At 54.9% G+C, this 19,991-nt stretch overlaps 1 protein-coding gene across 1 annotated transcript in view; it reads left to right on the forward strand.

Moving 5' to 3' along the window:
* TRPM5 (transient receptor potential cation channel subfamily M member 5) overlaps positions 1-19,275 on the forward strand; it is a 34,251-nt gene extending 14,976 nt beyond the window's left edge. Inside the window, exons 13-26 of the mRNA XM_074275996.1 lie at positions 809-932; positions 1,267-1,412; positions 2,156-2,268; positions 2,998-3,093; positions 3,507-3,750; positions 4,254-4,372; positions 4,475-4,607; positions 5,926-6,100; positions 11,246-11,399; positions 13,730-13,908; positions 15,361-15,493; positions 17,107-17,179; positions 17,345-17,435; positions 18,635-19,275. Of these exons, the coding sequence (XP_074132097.1) occupies positions 809-932; positions 1,267-1,412; positions 2,156-2,268; positions 2,998-3,093; positions 3,507-3,750; positions 4,254-4,372; positions 4,475-4,607; positions 5,926-6,100; positions 11,246-11,399; positions 13,730-13,908; positions 15,361-15,493; positions 17,107-17,179; positions 17,345-17,435; positions 18,635-18,696 (1,842 nt within the window). The 3' untranslated portion in view covers positions 18,697-19,275. The remainder of the gene's footprint in view (positions 1-808; positions 933-1,266; positions 1,413-2,155; positions 2,269-2,997; positions 3,094-3,506; positions 3,751-4,253; positions 4,373-4,474; positions 4,608-5,925; positions 6,101-11,245; positions 11,400-13,729; positions 13,909-15,360; positions 15,494-17,106; positions 17,180-17,344; positions 17,436-18,634) is intronic.
* Positions 19,276-19,991: the final 716 nt, after the last annotated feature.

Below are 19,991 nucleotides of genomic sequence, written 5' to 3' on the forward strand. Positions count from 1 at the left end.
GGCGGGGCTTAAGGGTGACTGGCATGGGGCTGGTGGGCAAGCTGGTCTGGGCCATGGTGGGCAGCCGGCGTGGGGCGGCGTGGGGCTGACGGGTGGGACTGGGGACGCGGGGCTGGGGTCAGCAGCACCTATGGCAGGGCAAACTCTCCATCCCCCAGCCCCGACCCCATCTGGGAGAAGCCCAGGAGGGGCAGACTGAGGGAACGGGAGAGGGGGGTCGGGCCTTGGAGACATATGTGAGCCCACTCCTCCCCCTTTCCCTCGGTCTAGAAGGGAGGTCGTCAGGTGGGACAGGGGTAGGACCTTGAGAGGAGCTTTGGGGGCCCACGGGGGCCCGTGCTCGGCTCCGAGACTGCCGGGGAGCAGAAGAAAGGGAGCCGAGATGGTGGCGGGGCTGCCCGAGGGTGCAGACAAGGGGAGGGGCTGGGGGGCTCAAAGGTGAGCGCTGCCAGGGAGCCGCAGGGCACAGAGCTGGGGCCAATGAGACCCGAGAACAGACGGAGCCCAAGACTGGACTAGCTGGTGGTTCTGGGCCAGAGACTGGCCTGCCTTGGTTTCCCTAACTGTCATATGAGCATAATCCTAGCAGCCGTCTCACGGGCTTGTTGGGAAGATCCCATGGATGGTCATCGACGGGGCTGGCACGGGGCTGGCACAGGGGCTGGCACAGGGCTGGCAAACAAATGCACTCGCCCTCCTGGGCCAGCGGGTGGTAACGCAGGGGGTCCAGGGCGGGGGCAGGGAAAGGGGCGCGGGCGCACACAGCAGGCCTTGGGGGGTGCGCTCAGCCTGACACCCCCGGCCCCAGGGGCAGGAGGGTGTGGCTGCCGCCCTGGCTGCTTGCAAGATCCTCAAGGAAATGTCCCACCTGGAGACGGAGGCCGAGGCCGCCCGGGGCATGAAGGAAGCCAATTACGAGCAGCTGGCCCTGGGTGAGCCCGTCCTGGGGGGCAGCCACAAGGCAGAGCAGCCGGAGCGGAGGGAGGGGGAAGGGAGGGGAGGCTCCTGTGGGCAAGTGAGGAACCCGAAACCCCAGAGGGGGAGCCGCGGGAAGGAGAGGAGCCGAGCCGGCCCATTCCCGCTGGGGGAGGGGTGTCCGGTGGGACGTCCTGTGATGGGGACCGCTCAAATCCTCTGCCGCCTGAGCTGGGAGAGGCGGGGCCAGGGGTGGGGGGGAGGGGGTGGCTCAGGCTGCTCTGTGGGGGGGGGAGCTCGTGTGTGCGCAGGAGGGAGCCAGGCACTGACCCCCCTCCCCCTCCCCCCCAGAGCTCTTCAGCGAGTGCTACAGCAACAGCGAGGACCGAGCCTTCGCCCTCCTGGTGAGGAGGAACCGGGACTGGAGCCGGACCACCTGCCTGCACCTGGCCGCCGAGGCCGACACCAAGGCCTTCTTTGCCCACGATGGCGTCCAGGTGAGGGGGGCCTCACTGACCTGTCCCTCCACGGGGCCAAAGTCCAGGGAGCCTGCCTGGGAGAGGAAGCTGGCTGAGGGACCCTCGGGTCCACCCCCGCCTGCCCCACGGCCCCCCGCCCACGGGGCACAGACTGCGGCCCAGGTCCCGCCCGCCCCGTCCTCCCCGGGGGTCCCAGGTGGGGAAGAGGGTGAAGGTCGCCCCTCCGGCCGGGGCAGCTCACAAATAAGCCCGGGGGGCGGGGGGGAGAGCCGGGACAGGGCAGAAGGAGGAGGAGCGCAAACAGGGCACCAAAGCCGGGACAAGTGATGGAGGGCCCTGAATGCCAGGGAAAGCCCTCCGGAGTCTCTGGTTTTATGGATAAAAAAGCCCTGAGGTCACTCGGGAGTAAAAGGGCCGCTGAGAGAAGCAGCATGATTAAAATTCAGGCGCTCCCCCCATGGACTCAGTTTCTTCATCTGTAAAATGGGGTGCTTAGGGGCTCTCTGATTATGAGGATCACAGTTACAGTGAGAAGAGATAGGGGTTGTCCAGGCTATCTCCCCAATTTACATCTGGGAAAACTTAGTCCTTCCAGAGAAGGGACTTGTCCCAGCTTAGGCAGGTTGGGCGTCACTGACCCAGGGCCCTGAGGCCCCTTCCCTGGCTCCCGGCCCTCCCCCACACCTCCAAGAGCCTCCTGCTTTGGGGTCAGGACCCCAGACGAAGTCTCCCTGTAGCCTCTGCTGCTCCCTCGGCTTTAGGCCTTTTTGACCAAGATCTGGTGGGGAGACATGGCCACGGGCACCCCGATCCTGCGGCTGCTCTGCGCCTTCTGCTGCCCCGTCCTCATCTACACCAACCTGATCACCTTCAGGTAGGAGGCGCCCGAGGGGGAAGGCCGAGCTTGGAAGGCCAGATCCCTGGGGGAGGGGCAGGCAGAGGGGGAGAGGAGAAACTGGCTCTGAAGGGGGGGGGGCACCCTGGCAGGCACTGGGTCAGAGCCGGAGTAAGGGCCCGGCTCTGGCCAATGGAGGCCCAGGAAGGCTCCTGCTGGCTGGGAACAGGCTCCTCCCAGAGGCCCCCAGGAGGGAAGGGTCTGCCCGTGGCTGGGCCCACCGGCCACCTTCCCCCTCCTCACCTCCAGCTCCTCTGGGACCCCAGCACCCACGTGTGCCCCCCTTGCTCCTAATCAACACGAGTCAATTTAACTAAAAAGCCACCGACCCTGAGCTGCGCCAAAGGCCAGGAGCCGGGCCTGGCATCGGGGCCTGAGGGAGGCAAAAACCCAGCGGGGCGAGTAGGATGTGCCCATGGAAGCCGGGTGCAAGGGGGCTCAGGGACAGCCAGACTGGGCTGCAGGGCGAGGGAAGGGAGGCAGCTCGCGTCCCACTCCCGGCCCGCTCCTGCGTCCCTTGGGTCCTCAGCACCCGGCGCAATGCTGGGAAACGCTCTGGAGACGGCCCCTCCTCTGCTTGGATTGCTCGCACTCCACCCCTGGGACGTTCGGGGGCTTCAGGGGCCCCTAGGGCAGGCTCAGCCTCCAGGAAGCAGCCCGAAGAGCCCAAGCCCTGACCCCTTCTGCCCCGCTCTGGGTCCCTTGCAGTGAGGAGCCCCCTCTGGAGAGGGGGCTGGAGCCCTTCAGAGAGCTGGACAGCCTGGACACGGAGAGGATGCTGCTTTTCCCCTCCCCCAGCATCAGGTGGGGCGAGGGGTGCTGGGCCTGATGGAGGAGGCTTGGGGACGGCAGGGACCAAAGGGCCACCCTGGAGGATGGTGGGAGCTCCCCCGGAGCAGCAAGGGAGGGGTCTGTCAGAGGCTCCTCCTGAGGTTTCCCCATCCTGGGAAAGGAGGCCAGGCCTCAGTTTCCAAATCTGTAAAATTCAGGCATTGGACAAGGTTCCTCCTAAGGACAGCCACCCCACCCCCGTTCTGGTGCCCCTTCTGAGGATGGCCATTCTCCATGTTCCTGTCCCTTCGGAGACCAGCCTCCCTCACATCCGCTTCTCACCAGCTTTGGGGCACAGGCCCTCCTTCAGGCTCTTGCTGCTCCCCAGGAAGGGCGTCTCCGGCTGCCCCCGGTCCCGCCTGACGTATTTCATGTTTGTCCCGTAGGAGGGCCGAGACGCCCGAGGGCCGGAGGGCCGTGTCCAGCCGCTTCCTGCTGTCCCGGTGGAAGAAGTTCTGGGGGGCCCCGGTGACCGTGTTTCTGGGGAACATGATCATGTACTTTGCCTTCCTCTTCCTCTTCGCCTATGTGCTCCTGGTGGATTTCCAGCCCCCCCCGGGCGGCCCCGTGGGGCCCGAGGTGGCCCTCTACTTCTGGGTGTTCACACTGGTGCTGGAGGAAGTTCGACAGGTGAGTCGTGACTGGCCGGGCTCCCTGGAGAGGGGCAGGGGCCCGAGGACACTCCTCCCCCCTCTGCTACTACGATCTTGGCCGTGACTCCTTCCCTTAGTGCCTCAGTTCCCCCTGCTGTCAAACGAGGGGATTGGATGAGATGTGAGGTCACTTGTCCACTCAATCAGTTAACCAACATTAATGAAGCCCCTGCTATGTGCCAGGCTCTGTGCCAGGTGCTGAGGACACCACCAAGGTGGAGATGGCTCCTGTCCTCTAGGAGGTCGCTCCGGAACTGTGCTCCTGGGGAGGCCCAGGGATGGGGGCAGGCTTCCTAGGAAAGGCAAGCAGAGAAGACCTCTGAGCGAGGGGGCTTGTGGAAGGAGTCTGGGCTCAGGCTGTGTGACCTTGGACCAGTCACTGGTCTGAGCCCTGAGCCAGCTGTAGAGCGGTCCTCGGGGGCAGGGCACCCCACCTGCACTCCTGAGGGCAGAGACCCCAGGACCGCACTCCCACCCCAGGGGTTCTTCACTGATGAAGACACCAACCTCCTGAAGAAATTCAAGGTGTATGTGGAGGACAACTGGAACAAGTGCGACATGGTGGCCATCTTCCTGTTCACCGTGGGCGTCAGCTGCAGGTGCGTGCTGGGGGTGCCCTCGGGTCCGTCTCCGGCCCGGCTGGGCCCCCTCCTTTCCGGCCGCCCCGCGGTCCCAGAGCGCCCTCCTCCTCCTCTCCCCAGGATGCTGAGCTCCACCTTCGAGGCCGGCCGGACCGTGCTGGCCATGGACTTCATGGTCTTCACCCTGAGACTCATTCACATCTTTGCCATTCACAAGCAGCTGGGGCCCAAGATCATCGTTGTGGAGAGGATGGTGAGTGGGGCCCCCGCCCCCTCGGGCTGCTTCGTGTCCTGGGCTCTCCAAGCTGGTGGTCCCCCGGGCTGCCCCACCTCCGACGGGCGGGAGGGGCGGTGGGGCGTGGGGGTGAGCTCCCCATCACAGGGGCAGGACCACCCGTGGCCCCTTAACCCCGGGGAACACTGCCTATCAACCAGGGCTTGGGGGGTCATTGTTCACAGAGACCCTCGGGCTGAGCGGGATCTCGTCAGACCGAATTCATCCCGCAGACCACCCTGACTGCCCAGTGCTCTGGGGGGTCACCGGGCCTGGGAGAGGGGTGTGTTCCGGGGGAAGCGCCTTCAGCACCCTGGCCAGTTCTGCAGATTCAGGAATAACCCAGTGGCTCAGCGGGTCATCCCTCCTAGGGCTGGTCTCCAAGAGCCCTTAGGCACCTGCTCCTAGGTGTCCTCCCTAAGCCAGCCCCCTCCGCCCTTTCCTCTTTTCACATCTGACGCCCCTGTGGATCCTCTGCACTCCATACCACCAGCTGTTCACTCCATCTCCAGCCTCCACACCTTTATCCAGGCGTGCCTCAAGTCTGGAACCCTCTCTCTCCTTATCTTTGCTCCCAACCTCTTTGGCTTTTTCTGCCTCAGCTAAAGCCCACCCCACTCCCATGTCCAAGCCCTCCCCAGTCCCTTATTTCCAAAGTGTCCTCTCTGTAGCTTCCTGTTTCTCCCTCTTTTGTAAACCTGGTGCCTGGCATGTAATAGGTGCTTAATAAATGCTTGATTTCAGATCAAACCCTTCTTCTTCCTGCCTGCCCCGGAGCTCGCTCTCTGAGCCCAGCCAGGAGCCCCAACCCCCATATACTGGAAGAAGGGAGACCAAGAAGCCCCGCTCTGCCTTGGCTTCTCTCTATGCCTCAGACAGGACCCTTCCCCTTATTCTTGAAGCTCTCCATTTGCCCTCCCCTGCTCTTGTAGCATGGAGTTTTTAGGGAGGACTAGAGGCAGCTGACCAGAATTTCATACCCATCGCCCCCACTTTCCCCAGGTCGTTTACGTGTCAGTTTTAGCTCTGTGCTCCTGCCATCTAAATGGCTGTCCCTGGTTCTGTTCACTTTCCTCTGCATGTGGGTCCTTCCCCAGCTCTGCTTCTCCATCCTTACAGGACTGAGGATGGAGGATATCCCTCCCTCCAAGGTCAAAGTTGTGGGATGAGCGCAGTGCTGAGGGCTGGGCTTAGTGGCCCAAGCGGAGGCGGAGCTAACCCACATGAGGGCGGGGCTTAGGAGCCCAGGTGAGGGTGGGTCTCAGGAGTTGCCCCGTCTCCTTCCTTCTTCCCCTAGATGAAGGACGTCTTCTTCTTTCTCTTTTTCCTGACCGTGTGGCTCATTGCCTATGGGGTCACCACGCAAGCTCTGCTGCACCCGAGGGACAGCCGCGTGGAATGGATCTTCCGGAGAGTCCTCTATAGGCCCTATCTGCAAATCTTCGGGCAGATCCCCCTGGACGAAATTGATGGTGAGGAGCCTCCCCCGATTCCCTCCCCAGGTCTCAATCATCCGCCCCTTAGCCTCTTCTTATTCAGTCGTGTCCGACTCTTTTTGACCCCTGTTGGGGTTTACTGGCCCTCTCCAATCCATTTTACAGCTGAGGAAACTGAGGCAAAGGTGGAAGGACTTGCCCAGGGTCACCCAGTTGGTACATGCCAGAGACCAAATTTGAACTCAGACCTTCCTCAGCCCTCCCTTTGACCAGTAAAACTCCGCCTGGAGTGAAAGTTTCAAAGTCCCTGGAAGGGGAGAGTCATGGCATGAACCCCACCTCACCTCGCTGGCTGTGTGACTATGGAGAAATCAATTAACCTCTCTGAGCATTCCATCTCCTCCTCTGCAAAATGTGGATGAGATGAGCCTGCCTCAGTCTTGAGCCCATCTTAAGGCTGGAGGGAGACTGTGTCTGGCAACTCATTTGCTCATTTTCACACCTGTGCAATGATCAATGGATGTCGCTGAAATGATTGCATTTCAGACATAGGCTTGTGGGTCTAAGGAAGCAGGGGGAAGTCCTGCATAAGGCTGGAAACTTTTTTTTCATTTCATTTCATTTTTTAGTTTTTGGTAATAGTATTTTTCCTAATTACACGTCAAGACAAGTTTTAGCATTCTTTTTATATGATTTTGAGTTCCAAATTTTTCTCCCTGCCTTCTTCCAAAACTGGTCAGCAATGTGCTGTCCTTGTAAAACATCTTTCTATATTATTCACAGATGTGAAAGAAGAAATAGATCAAAGGAAAAAACACACCCCAAAATAAAATAAGTGAAACAATATGCTTTGATCTGTATTTAGAGTCCATGAGTTGATTTTCTGAGTTGGTACAATTAGCATTTCTTTTCATGAGTTCCTTGTACTTGTCATGGATCATTGTGTGGTTGAGAAGAGCTAAGTCATTCAGAGTTGATCATCACACACATTGCCGATTCTGTGTACAATGTTTTCATAGATCTGCTCATTGCACTTAGCATTTGTTCCTAGAAGTTTTTCCAGAGTTTTCTGAAATCCACCTGCTCATCATTTGTTATTGCACAATAGTATTCCATTACATCCATAGACCAGAGCTTGTTCCATCATTCCCCAATTGATGAGCATCTTCCAATTTCTAATATTTTGCTATCAGGAAAAGGGCTGCTATAAACATGTGGGTTTTTTCCCCTTTTATGAGCTCTTTGAAATAGACTAGTATCTCAAATACTAGTATTTCTAAGTCAAAGGGTATGCATAGTTTGTTCGCCCTTTGAGCATAGCTCCAAATTGTCCTCTACCAATTCACAATTCCATCAACAATGCATTAATGTCCCAGTTTTCCCACTTTCTTGGCCAACCCAATAGGTGTAAGATGGTACCTCAGAGTTGTTTTAATATGTATGTCTATAATCAAAGGAGATTTAGAGCACTTCTTCATGTGCCTATAGAATGGCTTTTATTTCTTCATCTGAAAACAGCCTGTTCATATCTTTTGACCATTTACAGTTGGGGAATAGCTTGCATTCTTATAAATTTGACATAGAAATAAGGTCTTTATTAGACATACTTGACATGAAGATTGTTTTTCAGTTTTCTGCTTTTCTTCTAATCTTGGTTGCACTGGTTTTGTTTGAAAAAAAGCTTTTAAAATTTAATATAATTGCAATTATCTAGTTTAGCATTTTGTAGAATTCTGTCTCTTGGTCATAAATTCTCCCCTTCTCCATAGATCTGAAAGATAAACTATTTCTTGCTCTCCTATTTTGCTTATGGTATCACTCTTTATGTCTAAATCATGAACCTATTTTGACCTTATCTAGGTATATGGTGTGAGATGTTGGTCTCTGCCTAGTTTCTCCCACACTGGTTTTCTGTTTTCTCAGCAACTTTTGTCAAATAGTGAGTTCTTTTCCCAAAGGTGAGGGCCTTGGAGTATATCAAACATTAGTTTACTACTGTCATTGACTACTGTATCTGGCATACCAAATGTATTCCATTAATCTACCCCTCTGTTTCTTAGTGAATACCAAATCGTTTTAAAGACTACCACTTTGTAATATAGTTTTAGGGCTAATATGACTAGCCACCTTCCTTTGTATTGTTTTTTTATTCATTCCCTTGATATTCTTGATCTTTTGTTCTTCCAGGTGAATTTTGTTATTTTTCCTAGCTCTGTGAAATGATTTTTGGTAGTTTGATTCATATGGCACTCAATAAGTAGATTAATTTAGGTAGAATTGCCATTTTATTATATTGGCTCAGCCTATCCATGAGCAAGTAACATTTCCAATTGTTTAGATTCGGCTTTATTTGTGTGGGAAAAGTTTTTTGTAATAATGTTCATATAGCGGGGCAGCTAGGTGACTAAGTGGATAGAGCACCAGCCTTGAATTCAGGAGGACCCAAGTTCAAATCTGATCTCAGACACTTAACACTTCCTAGCTATGTGACCCTGGGCAAGTCACTTAACCCCAGCCTCAGGGGGGGGAAAATAATAATAATGCTCATATAACTCTGGGGTTTGTCTTGGCAGGAAGACTTCTAAGTATTTTGAATTGTCAACAATTCTTATTTTTTCTCTTTTCTCTTTCTATCTCTTGCTGGCCATATATAGAAATGCTGATGATTTATATGGGTTTATTTTAAATCCTGCATCTTTGCTAAAACTGTTAATTATTTCAAATTGTTTTTAAATTAAATTTCTAGGATGCTCTAAATATACCATCATATCCTCTGCAAATAATGATAGTTTTGTTTCCTCATTGACAGTTCTAATTTCTTCTATTTTGTTTTCTTCTTTTACTGCTCTAGTTAACATTTCTAGTCCAATATTGAATAATAGTGGTGATAACTATTTCACCCTTTTTTCATCCCTGATCTTATTGAGAAGGCTTCTAGTTTATCCCTATTACAGATAATACTTGATGATGGCTTTAAATACTGCTAATCATTTTAAATAATGCTCCCTCGTGTTTTTAACAGGAATGGGTGCTATATTTTGCTATATCCTTTTTCAGCACTGAGATAATCATATGATTTGTTACTTTTGTTATTGATATGGTCAATTATGCTGATAGTTTAATTTTCTTAATATTGAACCAACTCTGCATTCCTGGTATAAATTCCTCCTGGTCATAGTTTATAATCCTTGCGATATATTGCGATAATCTTCTCGCTAGTTCAAAATTTTTGCATTGATGTTCATTATAGAAATTGGTCTACAATTTTCTTTCTCTGTTTTAGCTCTTCCTAATTTAGGCATCAGCATCATTCTTACTTATATCATAAAAGAAATTTTGTAGGACTACTTTTTGCTTATTTTTCCTAACAGTTTATATATCATTAGAATTAGAGTTCTTTGATAGAACTCGTTTGTCAACCCATCTTTCCCTGGGGATTTTTTCAAGATATAATTTCCATATCTCTTTTAATTAGGCCAATTTTTGCTTTTACTTTGAGATCAAGATTACTACTTCTGCTTCTTTAACTTCAGCTGAAGCATAATAGATTCTATTCTAATCCCTTACCTTTACTTTGTATGTGTCTATGTCTTTCTGCTTCAAGTGTGTTTCCTGCAAGCAATATACTGTAGGATTCCATTTTATGGAAGAGTTCATCTCATTCACATTCACAGTTATGACAATTATGTTTTCCTCCATTCTGTTTTTCTTCCTGTTTATACTCTTTCTTCCTTCACCCTCTCTCTCCTCACTAGGAATTTGTTCATGTTACTAATATTAGCATTATATCTTCTATATAGTCATAGAATTGTCCAATATTAATGTAGGGATTTTGATGGATTTTGGGGATTAAGTATAATGTGTTTTGCTTCTATCTACCACTTCCCTCCTGTCAGTCCCTCACCCATGTCTTTACTTCATCTCTTCCCCTTCTACTTTCCTGTCAGGTAATGTAGATTTCTATAACCAACCTGTGAGCTCTTTTTTCATATTTCTTTTCCCAATTTTTCTTCTACTTCTCTTATAGGATATTTAAGCACTTTTTTGAGCTTTTCCATGAGTTCTTTCTGGGCTTGAAACCACTTCCCATTTTGCCTTGGGATTTTGCCCATGGGTGTTTTGATATTATTGTTCCCTTCTGAGTTTTTGTCTTGATTATCATCATCATCATATTATTATTATTATTCACCATATGTGAATATGGTCCCTAGTATGTTACCGCAATAATAACTTTCTATGGTCAGATTCTTTTTGTTGGTAGTGTTTTTTGGTTCATCTTTTTTGATCTTTTTCCTTTCTTTTGAAGTTAAGCTCTTGTGCCCTTGTGCCAGAGGCTGCAGCGTGATACTGATGTTGTCTTGAGGTCCTTGGGGAACTCCCATGCCTGGTGCTGCACTAAGGGGGTGGAATGGGGGTGGTTGGAACTGTGGAAACTATATAGGTCTGGCAACTTACTCGGTCCTGAGCTAGGCTCATGGTGCTGGTGTCCAACATGTGCCTAGACCCATCGGGTGTTTCATAGTTTCCATAGGGCAATGCCCAAGCGTGAGGTGGTCCGGCCTCTGGAGGAGGTCTGTTGGCCCAGGGCAGTGCCCAAGTGTGAGGTGGTTCTCAGAAGTGGAATCTGCCCACTGTCCCGGCTATGCTGAAGCATGTGGGGGGCCCCTGACGTGGGGTTTGCCTGCCTCATGAACTGGGGCCTCAGGATCTTCCGCTGGCTTGCTGGGATCTTTCCTCCTGCACTGCTCTCCCCTTTTACCCAAGTGAGACAGACCTTTCCTGTAGATCTTCCAAGTTTCTTGGGCTTAAAGATTTCTCCCTTGCCTCCTTTTGGGGTTTTGCTGTTGTAGGGTTTGTTTTGGGGTGCTACTTTGTGGTTATCTGGAAGCGAATACAAAGAGTTACAGTGACTTAGTGCTCATCCCTCTGGGCTCCTGAAAGTGCCTTGGCAATGTTTTAGAGGGAAGGGGGCTTCCTGGAGGGCAGTGTAGGCGGTACTCCAGGGAGGGGGGATACCCACCATCTTTGTCACCTGGGCCTGAGCCCATAGCCCCGGTCCTTGGGTACTCGTGTGTGATGGGGGGGGGGAGAATTCCCACCCTCTGTCAGCAGGACTATGACCGAGCAAGCCGGGGAGTGGTGGAGAGAAGCAGGAACCCAAAGCCCTTGTGCTCCTTCCAGGGGCTCGGGTGAACTGCTCAGCTCACCCCCTTCTGCTGGAGAACTCGCCCTCGTGCCCCAACCTCTACGCCAACTGGCTGGTCATCCTGCTTTTGGTCACCTTCCTGCTGGTCACCAACGTGCTCCTCATGAACCTGCTGATCGCCATGTTCAGGTGAGCGAGTCTACAGGCCCCCGCCTGCTCCAGGAGCCCCTCCTCCCCAAGGCCGCTCTGGGCCGCCCCGGCTGAGGCGATGTCCCGTAACGTGGGAAAGTTCCTGACAGAAGGAGGGATGATGGGGGCCCCCAGGCCCCAGGAGAGCAGACAGGAGCCTGGTTAACCACCAGCTGAGACTGCAGGGAGCCTCCCTCCCTCTCTGGACCTCCGAGAACGTTCTCCTCCCATCACCCCCCACAGGAGAGGAGCGCATAGACCCTCCCTTCGTAGGGAGGGGTGAGGGAGGAGTGCCTGGCAGGTCCCCCCAGCGAGAGAGGGCTGGACACCGGGGCTGACCACTGAGAGACAGAGCCCATCTGCCAAAGCGAGTGAGGATGCCCTCTGGGCGGGGGCAGAGAGCGGGAGCCCCCAGGCTCGGGCAGCCCTCGGAGGCTGGTAGTAAAGCGTTAGCCTCCTTGGTGCAGACACCCCCTGACCCCAGCTTTAGGAGGTCAGAGCTGGGCCGCTCCTTGCCTCACATGAGGAAGTGGCACCTCTGCCTCGGGGCCTCCTACGGGACTCTCCAGCCACAGCTTCCCAGTACAGCCCCTGCCCCCCCCCAGCCCCCTTTGTCCTTTGTCCCGTCCATCTGGCCAAGGCTTCGTGGAGCAATTCCGCTCCCAGCCCCCTCAACTTCCCCCTGTCCCCCAGGCCCGGGCTGTCCGGGACCTCCTGCTCTCTGGGCCTCTCAGCTACTTCCCTTCTCCTGCTCTGGAGACCCCATTCCCCCTCTTCCCCCTCCTCCTCCTGTCACTGGCCCCTCCCTGGCGCCCAGCCTCGAGCAACCACTTTCAGATGACGTTTGAGTCTCATATCCCCAGCCAGGCTGGGAGCCCCCCCAAAATGAGGGGGACGCACTAACCCGTCACCCCCAAGCTCAGGGCTTCTCAATCTGTGTGTCTCTCTGTCCCTACTTCTGTCTCTTTTCCTCCTCCTTATTCTGTGACTCTGTCTCTGTCTGCCTCTCTCTGTTTCCCCTCCTCCTCCCTCTGTCTCCATCCCTATTTGTCTCTCTCTCTCTGTGTCCATCTGTCTGTCTGTCTCTGTTTTCCCTCCTCCTCCCTCTGTCTCTGTCCCTATTTGTCTCTCTGCCTCTCTCTGTGTCTATCTGTCTGTCTGTCTGTTTCCCCTCCTCCTCCCTCTGTCTCTGTCCCTATTTGTCTCTCTCTCTGCCTCTCTCTGTGTCTATCTGTCTGTCTGTCTGTTTCCCCTCCTCCTCCCTCTGTCTCTGTCCCTATTTGTCTCTCTCTCTCTGTGTCCATCTGTCTGTCTGTCTGTTTCCCCTCCTCCTCCCTCTGTCTCTGTCCCTATTTGTCTCTCTCTCTCTGTGTCCATCTGTCTGTCTGTCTGTTTCCCCTCCTCCTCCCTCTGTCTCCGTCCCTATTTGTCTCTCTCTCTGCCTCTCTCTGTGTCTATCTGTCTGTCTGTCTGTTTCCCCTCCTCCTCCCTCTGTCTCTGTCCCTATTTGTCTCTCTCTCTCTGTGTCCATCTGTCTGTCTGTCTGTTTCCCCTCCTCCTCCCTCTGTCTCTGTCCCTATTTGTCTCTCTCTCTCTGTGTCCATCTGTCTGTCTGTCTGTTTCCCCTCCTCCTCCCTCTGTGTCTCTGTCCCTATTTGTCTCTCTCTCTCTGTGTCCATCTGTCTGTCTGTCTGTTTCTCCTCCTCCTCCCTCTGTGTCTCTGTCCCTATTTGTCTCTCTCTCTGCCTCTCTCTGTGTCCATCTGTCTGTCTCTGTTTCTCCTCCTCCTCCCTCTGTCTCTGTCCTTATTTGTCTCTCTCTCTCTGTGTCCATCTGTCTGTCTGTCTGTCTCTGTCTCTGTTTCCCCTCCTCCTCCTCCTGTGTCTCCGTCTCCCTCTCCATCTCTGTCTGCTCAGGCCGGCTGTAACTCAAATGGTTGACAAGCTCAGCTCCCGTGAGGGCCGCTGAGCAAAGAGGCACCTGGTGGCGCAGGGTGGCGGCCACCCCGGAGGGTTTCTGGTTGAGCCTCAGTTTCCTCATCTGTAACCCTGTAAAAGCCCCTTGTGTACAGAGACCCGGGTTCTGGTCTCACCGTCCCAGAGCATCCTCCCTGCTCCAGTGAGGCAGCCTTATTACACTGAGCGTCCAGCCCTGGGCAAGGCGTTTGAGGCGCCCGCAGGCGGATCATCTTTGGCTTAGAGTGTGTGTGGCCAAGGGGGGGGAAGGGGAGGGAGAGAGGTGGAAGGTCAGGGCTGGGCGGGAGGAGCCGCTCCCGGAGGGCATTGGGGCTCGGCCTTCCTGACTGTGGCGTCTCGCTGGCTCCACCCCAGCTACACCTTCCAGGTGGTCCAGGGCAACGCGGACATCTTCTGGAAGTTCCAGCGTTTCAACCTGATCGTGGAGTACCACGAGCGCCCGGCCCTGGCTCCCCCCTTCATCCTGCTCAGCCATCTCAGCCTCGTCCTCAAAAAGGCCTTTAAGCAGGAAGAGCACAAGAGGGAGCACCTGGGTGAGCGGCAGAGAGGCAGGGAGAGTCACCCTTCCCCCCATCTCCACCTGTCCAGGGCCACACATTAAGAAAGAGCAAAAAGCCTCAGGAAGGAGGCGGGCCTGTCTGCTTCCACACAAGGAGATGGCCAAGGGCCTGGGCTGGGGAGGGAGGTCACCCCCCTCCCCTCAACCTGGGGGGCAGAGGAAGCACCCGGAAGATGTTTGGCTACCCTGCCCCCAGGACACATCAGGCCCCTCCCAGGTTCATGTGCCCGCTTTAGCCGTGCCCAGTCCCGACCCCCCCCCCCCAGCGGGTCCTGAGCCTCTGGCACTGGGTCCTGAGCCCCCAGGGGCGGGTCCTGAGCCTCTGGCACTGGGTCCTGAGCCCCCGGGGGCAGGTCCTGAGCCTCTAGCACTGGGTCCTGAGCCCCTGCAGCGGGTCCTGAGCCTCTAGCACTCGGTCCTGAGCCCCCGCGGGCGGGTCCTGAGCCTCTGGCACTGGGTCCTGAGCCCCCGGGGGCGGGTCCTGAGCCTCTAGCACTGGGTCCTGAGCCCCCAGGGGCGGGTCCTGAGCCTCTGGCACTGGGTCCTGAGCCCCCGGGGGCGGGTCCTGAGCCTCTAGCACTCGGTCCTGAGCCCCCGCGGGCGGGTCCTGAGCCTCTGGCACTGGGTCCCGAGCCCCCGCAGCGGGTCCTGAGCCTCTGGCACTGGGTCCCGAGCCCCCGCAGCGGGTCCTGAGCCTCTAGCACTGGGTCCTGAGCCCCCAGGGGCGGGTCCTGAGCCTCTGGCACTGGGTCCTGAGCCCCCGGGGGCGGGTCCTGAGCCTCTAGCACTCGGTCCTGAGCCCCCGCGGGCGGGTCCTGAGCCTCTGGCACTGGGTCCCGAGCCCCCGCAGCGGGTCCTGAGCCTCTGGCACTGGGTCCCGAGCCCCCGCAGCGGGTCCTGAGCCTCTGGCACTGGGTCCCGAGCCCCCGCAGCGGGTCCTGAGCCTCTAGCACTCGGTCCTGAGCCCCCGGGGGCGGGTCCTGAGCCTCTAGCACTGGGTCCTGAGCTGCTGCACCGGCTGGGCACAGACTGACCAGGCTCAGGCTATGGGGAGGGTTGGGATATTGGGCTAAGCCGGGCTTCAAGTGAATTGGGCCCAACAAGAGAGAAGAGACAGAGGTGGAAGAGAGAAAGAGATGGGGGGGGGCAGACAGAGGGAGAGAAAGAAAGAGTGGGAGGGAGGAGGGGGAGAGTGTGCGGCTGCTCAGCCTCGAGGCTCCCAGCCCGCTGGGTCCACGGGCTTGGGGGCTCTTCCCCACCCCAGGCTTGCTGCTGCCCCCCATGCCCTCAGGGTCCTGGTACCTCCTCCCGAGATGCCGTGCCCCTCCTCCCTGGAGGCCAGGGCCCCCTTCCAGACTTACTTTAGTTTCCAACCCCCAAGTCTACCTTCTCCTTCTGAAAAACTCACCCCAAGTCTTCCCACTAGAGAGAGACTTGCCTGATAACCTGGACCAGAAAATCGTCACCTGGGAAACCGTGCAGAAGGAAAATTTTTTGGCCAATCTGGAGAAAAGGAGGAAAGAAAGTACCATGGAGACCCTAAAAAAGACGTCCCACAGGTGAGCATCTGTCTCCATCTTTTGTGAAACTGCCCGGATGTGGGGCTCCCCGACCGGAAGCAGAGCCTCCGGGGCCCCTCTTTCCTAATGTCCCTAAGGTCGGCCTGGCTGGTGACTTGGCCCTGGGACCCCCAAACACCGCGGGTCAGGCCTGAGCACGAGGAGAAGCCCCCAAGTGCTCCAGCCAGCCTTCCAATGGCGGTGGGGGGGGGGGGAGGGGGAAGGGCTGAGGCGCTCCTTATCCGGGAGGGGCGATGATCATGTTGAGCGCGGCGCCTGGAAGGTCCAGGACCTCCTCAGGTGGATGTGTCCCCCACGGAGGCAGGTCCCCAGTCCTCTGGGCCCCCTGGGACGAGCCTCTGCCCTCGGCCAGCTGCCTTTCCGGTGTGGTTGGGCCCCGTGTGGACTCCGGCTCCACCTCCTAGAATCAGCTCTTTGTGAGAGCATAGATTTGGCACCAGAAGGGACCTCAGAGGCCCTGAATCCACCCCCTCATTTTATGGATTGTCAAATCAGCGAGCGTTTAGTAATTACCTACTGTGTGCTTAGCACACCCACTGTGTGTCAAGCCTATGCTAAGTACTGGGGAACTCCCTGGAGACAAAATGCAAACAGGTGCATCCAGACGAGCCAGGAGTCAATAAGGTGGAGAGAGTCAGGATCAGGCAGCCATGGGGGGCTCTGTGGCAGTGCGGGGGTCACGAGCATCAGGGCAAAGCTCAATCCTAGGCCTGCCAGGCTTCCATGACAGTGCTCTACCCCCTGCACCGCACTGTCCCTTCATTGGGTTGGCCCCCTCACTTCTAGCCCCAAACTTTGGGGCTTCCCCTGAGGGAAGGAGCACAGGTTATCACATCTTTTATACTCGAGGGAATTGGGGTTCAGAAAAGCCCAATGACCCTCAGCTGGGGACGATTCTAGAAATGCAGTCAGGAAACTTGGGTTCAAATCCTAGCACTTGGGCCTCAGTTTCCCCATCTACAAAACAAGAAGTCGGACTCACGGGAGCCTGCATTGTGCCCCTCGAGAAGCCTGGGCAGGAGATCTGGGGCCGGCCAGACCAGGGGCCCACTGGGGCCGTCCTCCCCGCAGGAGAAGTCCCAAAGTGGCTGCCAGCCGCATTCTGAGAAACTGGTTCCTCCCCCTCTCCTGGACAGACCAAAGCTGGTGTGTCTGGCCCGGTTTGGCCCAGTCTCCCAAGGCCTGGGGCCAGCTACTCCTAAGTGAACAGCTATTGCCCGACTGGAAAGCCTCATGAGAGGAGGCCGGCAGGTCCTGGCTCAGGGCCTTGAGGAGCTTCTGGCTCACCCTGATCAGCAAGACCCCTTTTATAACAGGGGGAAACTGAGGCCTGAAGGGAGGTGGTCGGTGCCCCACCCCAGCATCTCTGTGGCCTGGAAAGGCGCTCAGAAGCACATTGAGAGAGGTTCTACACAGGGAGCGGTCATTCTGCCCCTCCCCTCCCCTTCCCCTCACAGAGCCTCAGTTTCCCTATCTGTAAGATAAAGGCCTGGGTCAGAGGCTCTCTTTTCTACGGCACTGGCCTGGCCAGGGTCCTGAGGCCCCTCCATGCCCCTGAGCCCAGAAACGGGTGTTTTTGCATTTTTCCTTAGGGTGGATTTCATCAGCCAACATGTGGCAGGGCTGAGAGAACAAGAAAAGCGCATTCGGGCCCTCGAGTCACAAGTAAAGACCCAGTTCTGGGCTCTGGCTTCTCTTCTCCCATTGGTGGGAGGGGGAGGGGGAAGAGGGTGGGAGGGCAAATGGTCAGTATGGGACTATGGGAGCCCCTGGAGGACAGGGAGGAGCTTCCAGCCAGCACCAGGTGGAACACGACGCTCTGTATTTCAGGTCAATTACTGCACAGTCATCCTGTCCACCATGGCGGACACACTGAGCCGGGCCAGCCCCACGGGGCACCAGGCGCCTCCCAAATACCCAAGTAAGGCCGAGGGATAGGGCCGCCACTCACTGTGGGACCCGGTGCTCTGTCCGGGGAGGTCGGGGCCGCCCTCTCTGTGTTCAGAGGCTGAGAGCGGCCGGAGGAAGCCTATGTCTGGGGGAGCAGGGAAGAAGCCAGGAGGTTTTGGGGGGTGGCCCTGAACACAGGCCTGAGGTTCTCCCCTCGGCTAAGGGAGGCCAGGAAGGGAGCCAGAAGCTCAGTCCTGCTTCTCCCATCCCCTCCCCAAGGGACCTCGGAAAGTCCCCTCTTTCCCCACAGTGGACCGTGCTCCCCCAGTGTTCCTGTTTCAGTCTGACTACCCAGGCCCTCATTTGGGGTTTTCCTGGCAAACGGACTGGGGGGGTCGGCCATTTCCTTCTCCAACTCATTTTACAGACGAGGAAACTGAGGCAGGCAGGGCACAGAGACTGGCCCTGGCCGGGATCTGAGGCTGGGTTTGAGTCTCCCAGCCCCCTGCATGCTGCGGCCCATTTGGCTGCTCCTTGGTGCCCGCACGAGGGGACTCTCAGGCGGTTCACGTGAGATCTTCACTTCTTTCCCCCCTCTGGGTCTGTTTCTCCTTCTGTAAAAAGAGGGCGAGAGGCTCCCTAAGGTCCCTTTTAGTGCTGGACTTTTAGAGCCTCCTGGAATCCTGAGCAGAGCTTAGTCCTCCCAACTCCCTGAGCTCAGCCCAAAGAGGTCCTTGGACCTTCTCTGCTCCTGGAGCGAAGCACCAAGGCTTTGTGGTCATCAGGGTAAAGGGGGAGTCCCCAGGGGCTTCAAAGCCAGAAGTGCTGACCTTCTTATCCCCCAGGGGCAGAGGCAGGGAGGCTGGGCCTTGCTGCGGACTCACTTGCCCAAGGAACCTTGTACACAAACAGCCAGTCCCTTTGGGGAAGTGACCTCAGGAGCAGGAGAAGCGCTGCCCCTCGAAAAGCCTCAGCCTGCTGGGCTCTCTGGAGTCATGTCATTCACCTCCCACCATCACCAATTGCAAATTCTGCAAAGTCCTTTCAACAAGCCTGGGAGGGAGTGTCATTACCTCCATTTTACAGATAAATAAACTGAGGACAGAGGAGAGAAGCGAATGCAATCAATGAATAATGAGCATGTATTGTCACACACGTGGAGTACTGACTCCATGTCTTCAAGCTCCAAATTCTGTTTTATCCTCCAATCATGCTGCCTCCTCTCCCAAGGTAACTGCGGCGAAGGAGGAGGAGGGCAAATCCCTCTCCAGGAGGAGGCCTCCAGCCCGTGATGTTTGAAGGGCAGCGGCGGGCACGTTTTCTTGGCTCTGATGACGTCAGTTTCTCCAACCTGAGACATATCTAGAAGTTGGGTCTTCACTCGCCAGCCTTTGTAAATAAGGTCAGACAGCTCTAACCCAGGAACCGGGGACGAGAGAAGACAGGTCCCATGCGGCTGATCAGTGGGAACCCGAAATTGCCCATCATTCTCTGGCTTTTAGCATTTGCTGTCTAATCTACTGGTATCTTTCTTCTTTTTTGTTTACAAATTAACTTACTTCATACTAAGAACTTCATCAAAAAAACATGAGCATTCACTTACTTTTTTTTTTTGTACAGCAAGAGAATTATATAAATATGTTTATACATATTGGGTTTAACATATATTTTAACATGTCTAACATGTATTGGATTGCTTGCCATCTAAGGGAGGGGCCAGGGAGGAGGAGAAAATCTGAAAGACAAGGCTCTGCAAGGGTCAATGTTGAAAAATTATCCATGCATATGTTTGAAAATAAAAAGCTTCATAAAAAAAAGCAAACAAACATGAGTATTTCAGCATTCAAAGAGCAAAAAAGAAGAGATGTTCTTCAGAGGCATAGTTGTTGAAACTCTTTATTAAATTTTAAAGGGAAATAGCAAAATGGGATGTTTCCTGAGCTTATGTGTGTATATGTGTGTGTGTGTGTCTAGACAGAATCACATTGAGTCCCTGGGCACACAGCACATCTTTCCCAGGCTGCTTTTCCTCATGAATCCAGATGATTGACTCCTTAAGACCTTGAAGTATCAGCCCCTGTGGCTCTGGTCTCACAACAATTCCAGCTTAGCTTTCCCATTATCAGGATTTGGGGTCCCAGTTGGCCTGCGTTGCTGAAAGATCCCAGGCTCTCTTCTGCTTCTCTTCTCAGCCAGTAAATACATGTGGCTGGGTCTGACAGAGACTTCTACAGAAGGCCTGTCATGTGCAAAAGGGATGAGGCCTCTAGAAAAACTCAGGAGGGAATTGCTGAGAGGGAGAGTTATCCCAAGTTACTCTTGGCTCCCTAAGAGGGTATAGACATTTTTTCAATGGATATAGAGGCTAAATGGCCACCTGTCAAGTCGGGTCAAGACAATAAGTATTTATTAAACACTTACTGTATGCCAGGCACCTGCCAAGCACTAGGGATACAAAGGAAGGCAAAAGATAGTCCCTGCTTTCAGAGAGCTTACAATCTAATGGGGGATAGAGAACATGCAAACAACTACGTACAGACAAGTGGCAGACCCAAAAATGAATGAGAGGTCATCACTAGAGAGAAGG

Source organism: Sminthopsis crassicaudata, chromosome 6 (assembly GCF_048593235.1).
Source record: "Sminthopsis crassicaudata isolate SCR6 chromosome 6, ASM4859323v1, whole genome shotgun sequence".
NCBI lineage: Eukaryota > Metazoa > Chordata > Mammalia > Dasyuromorphia > Dasyuridae > Sminthopsis > Sminthopsis crassicaudata.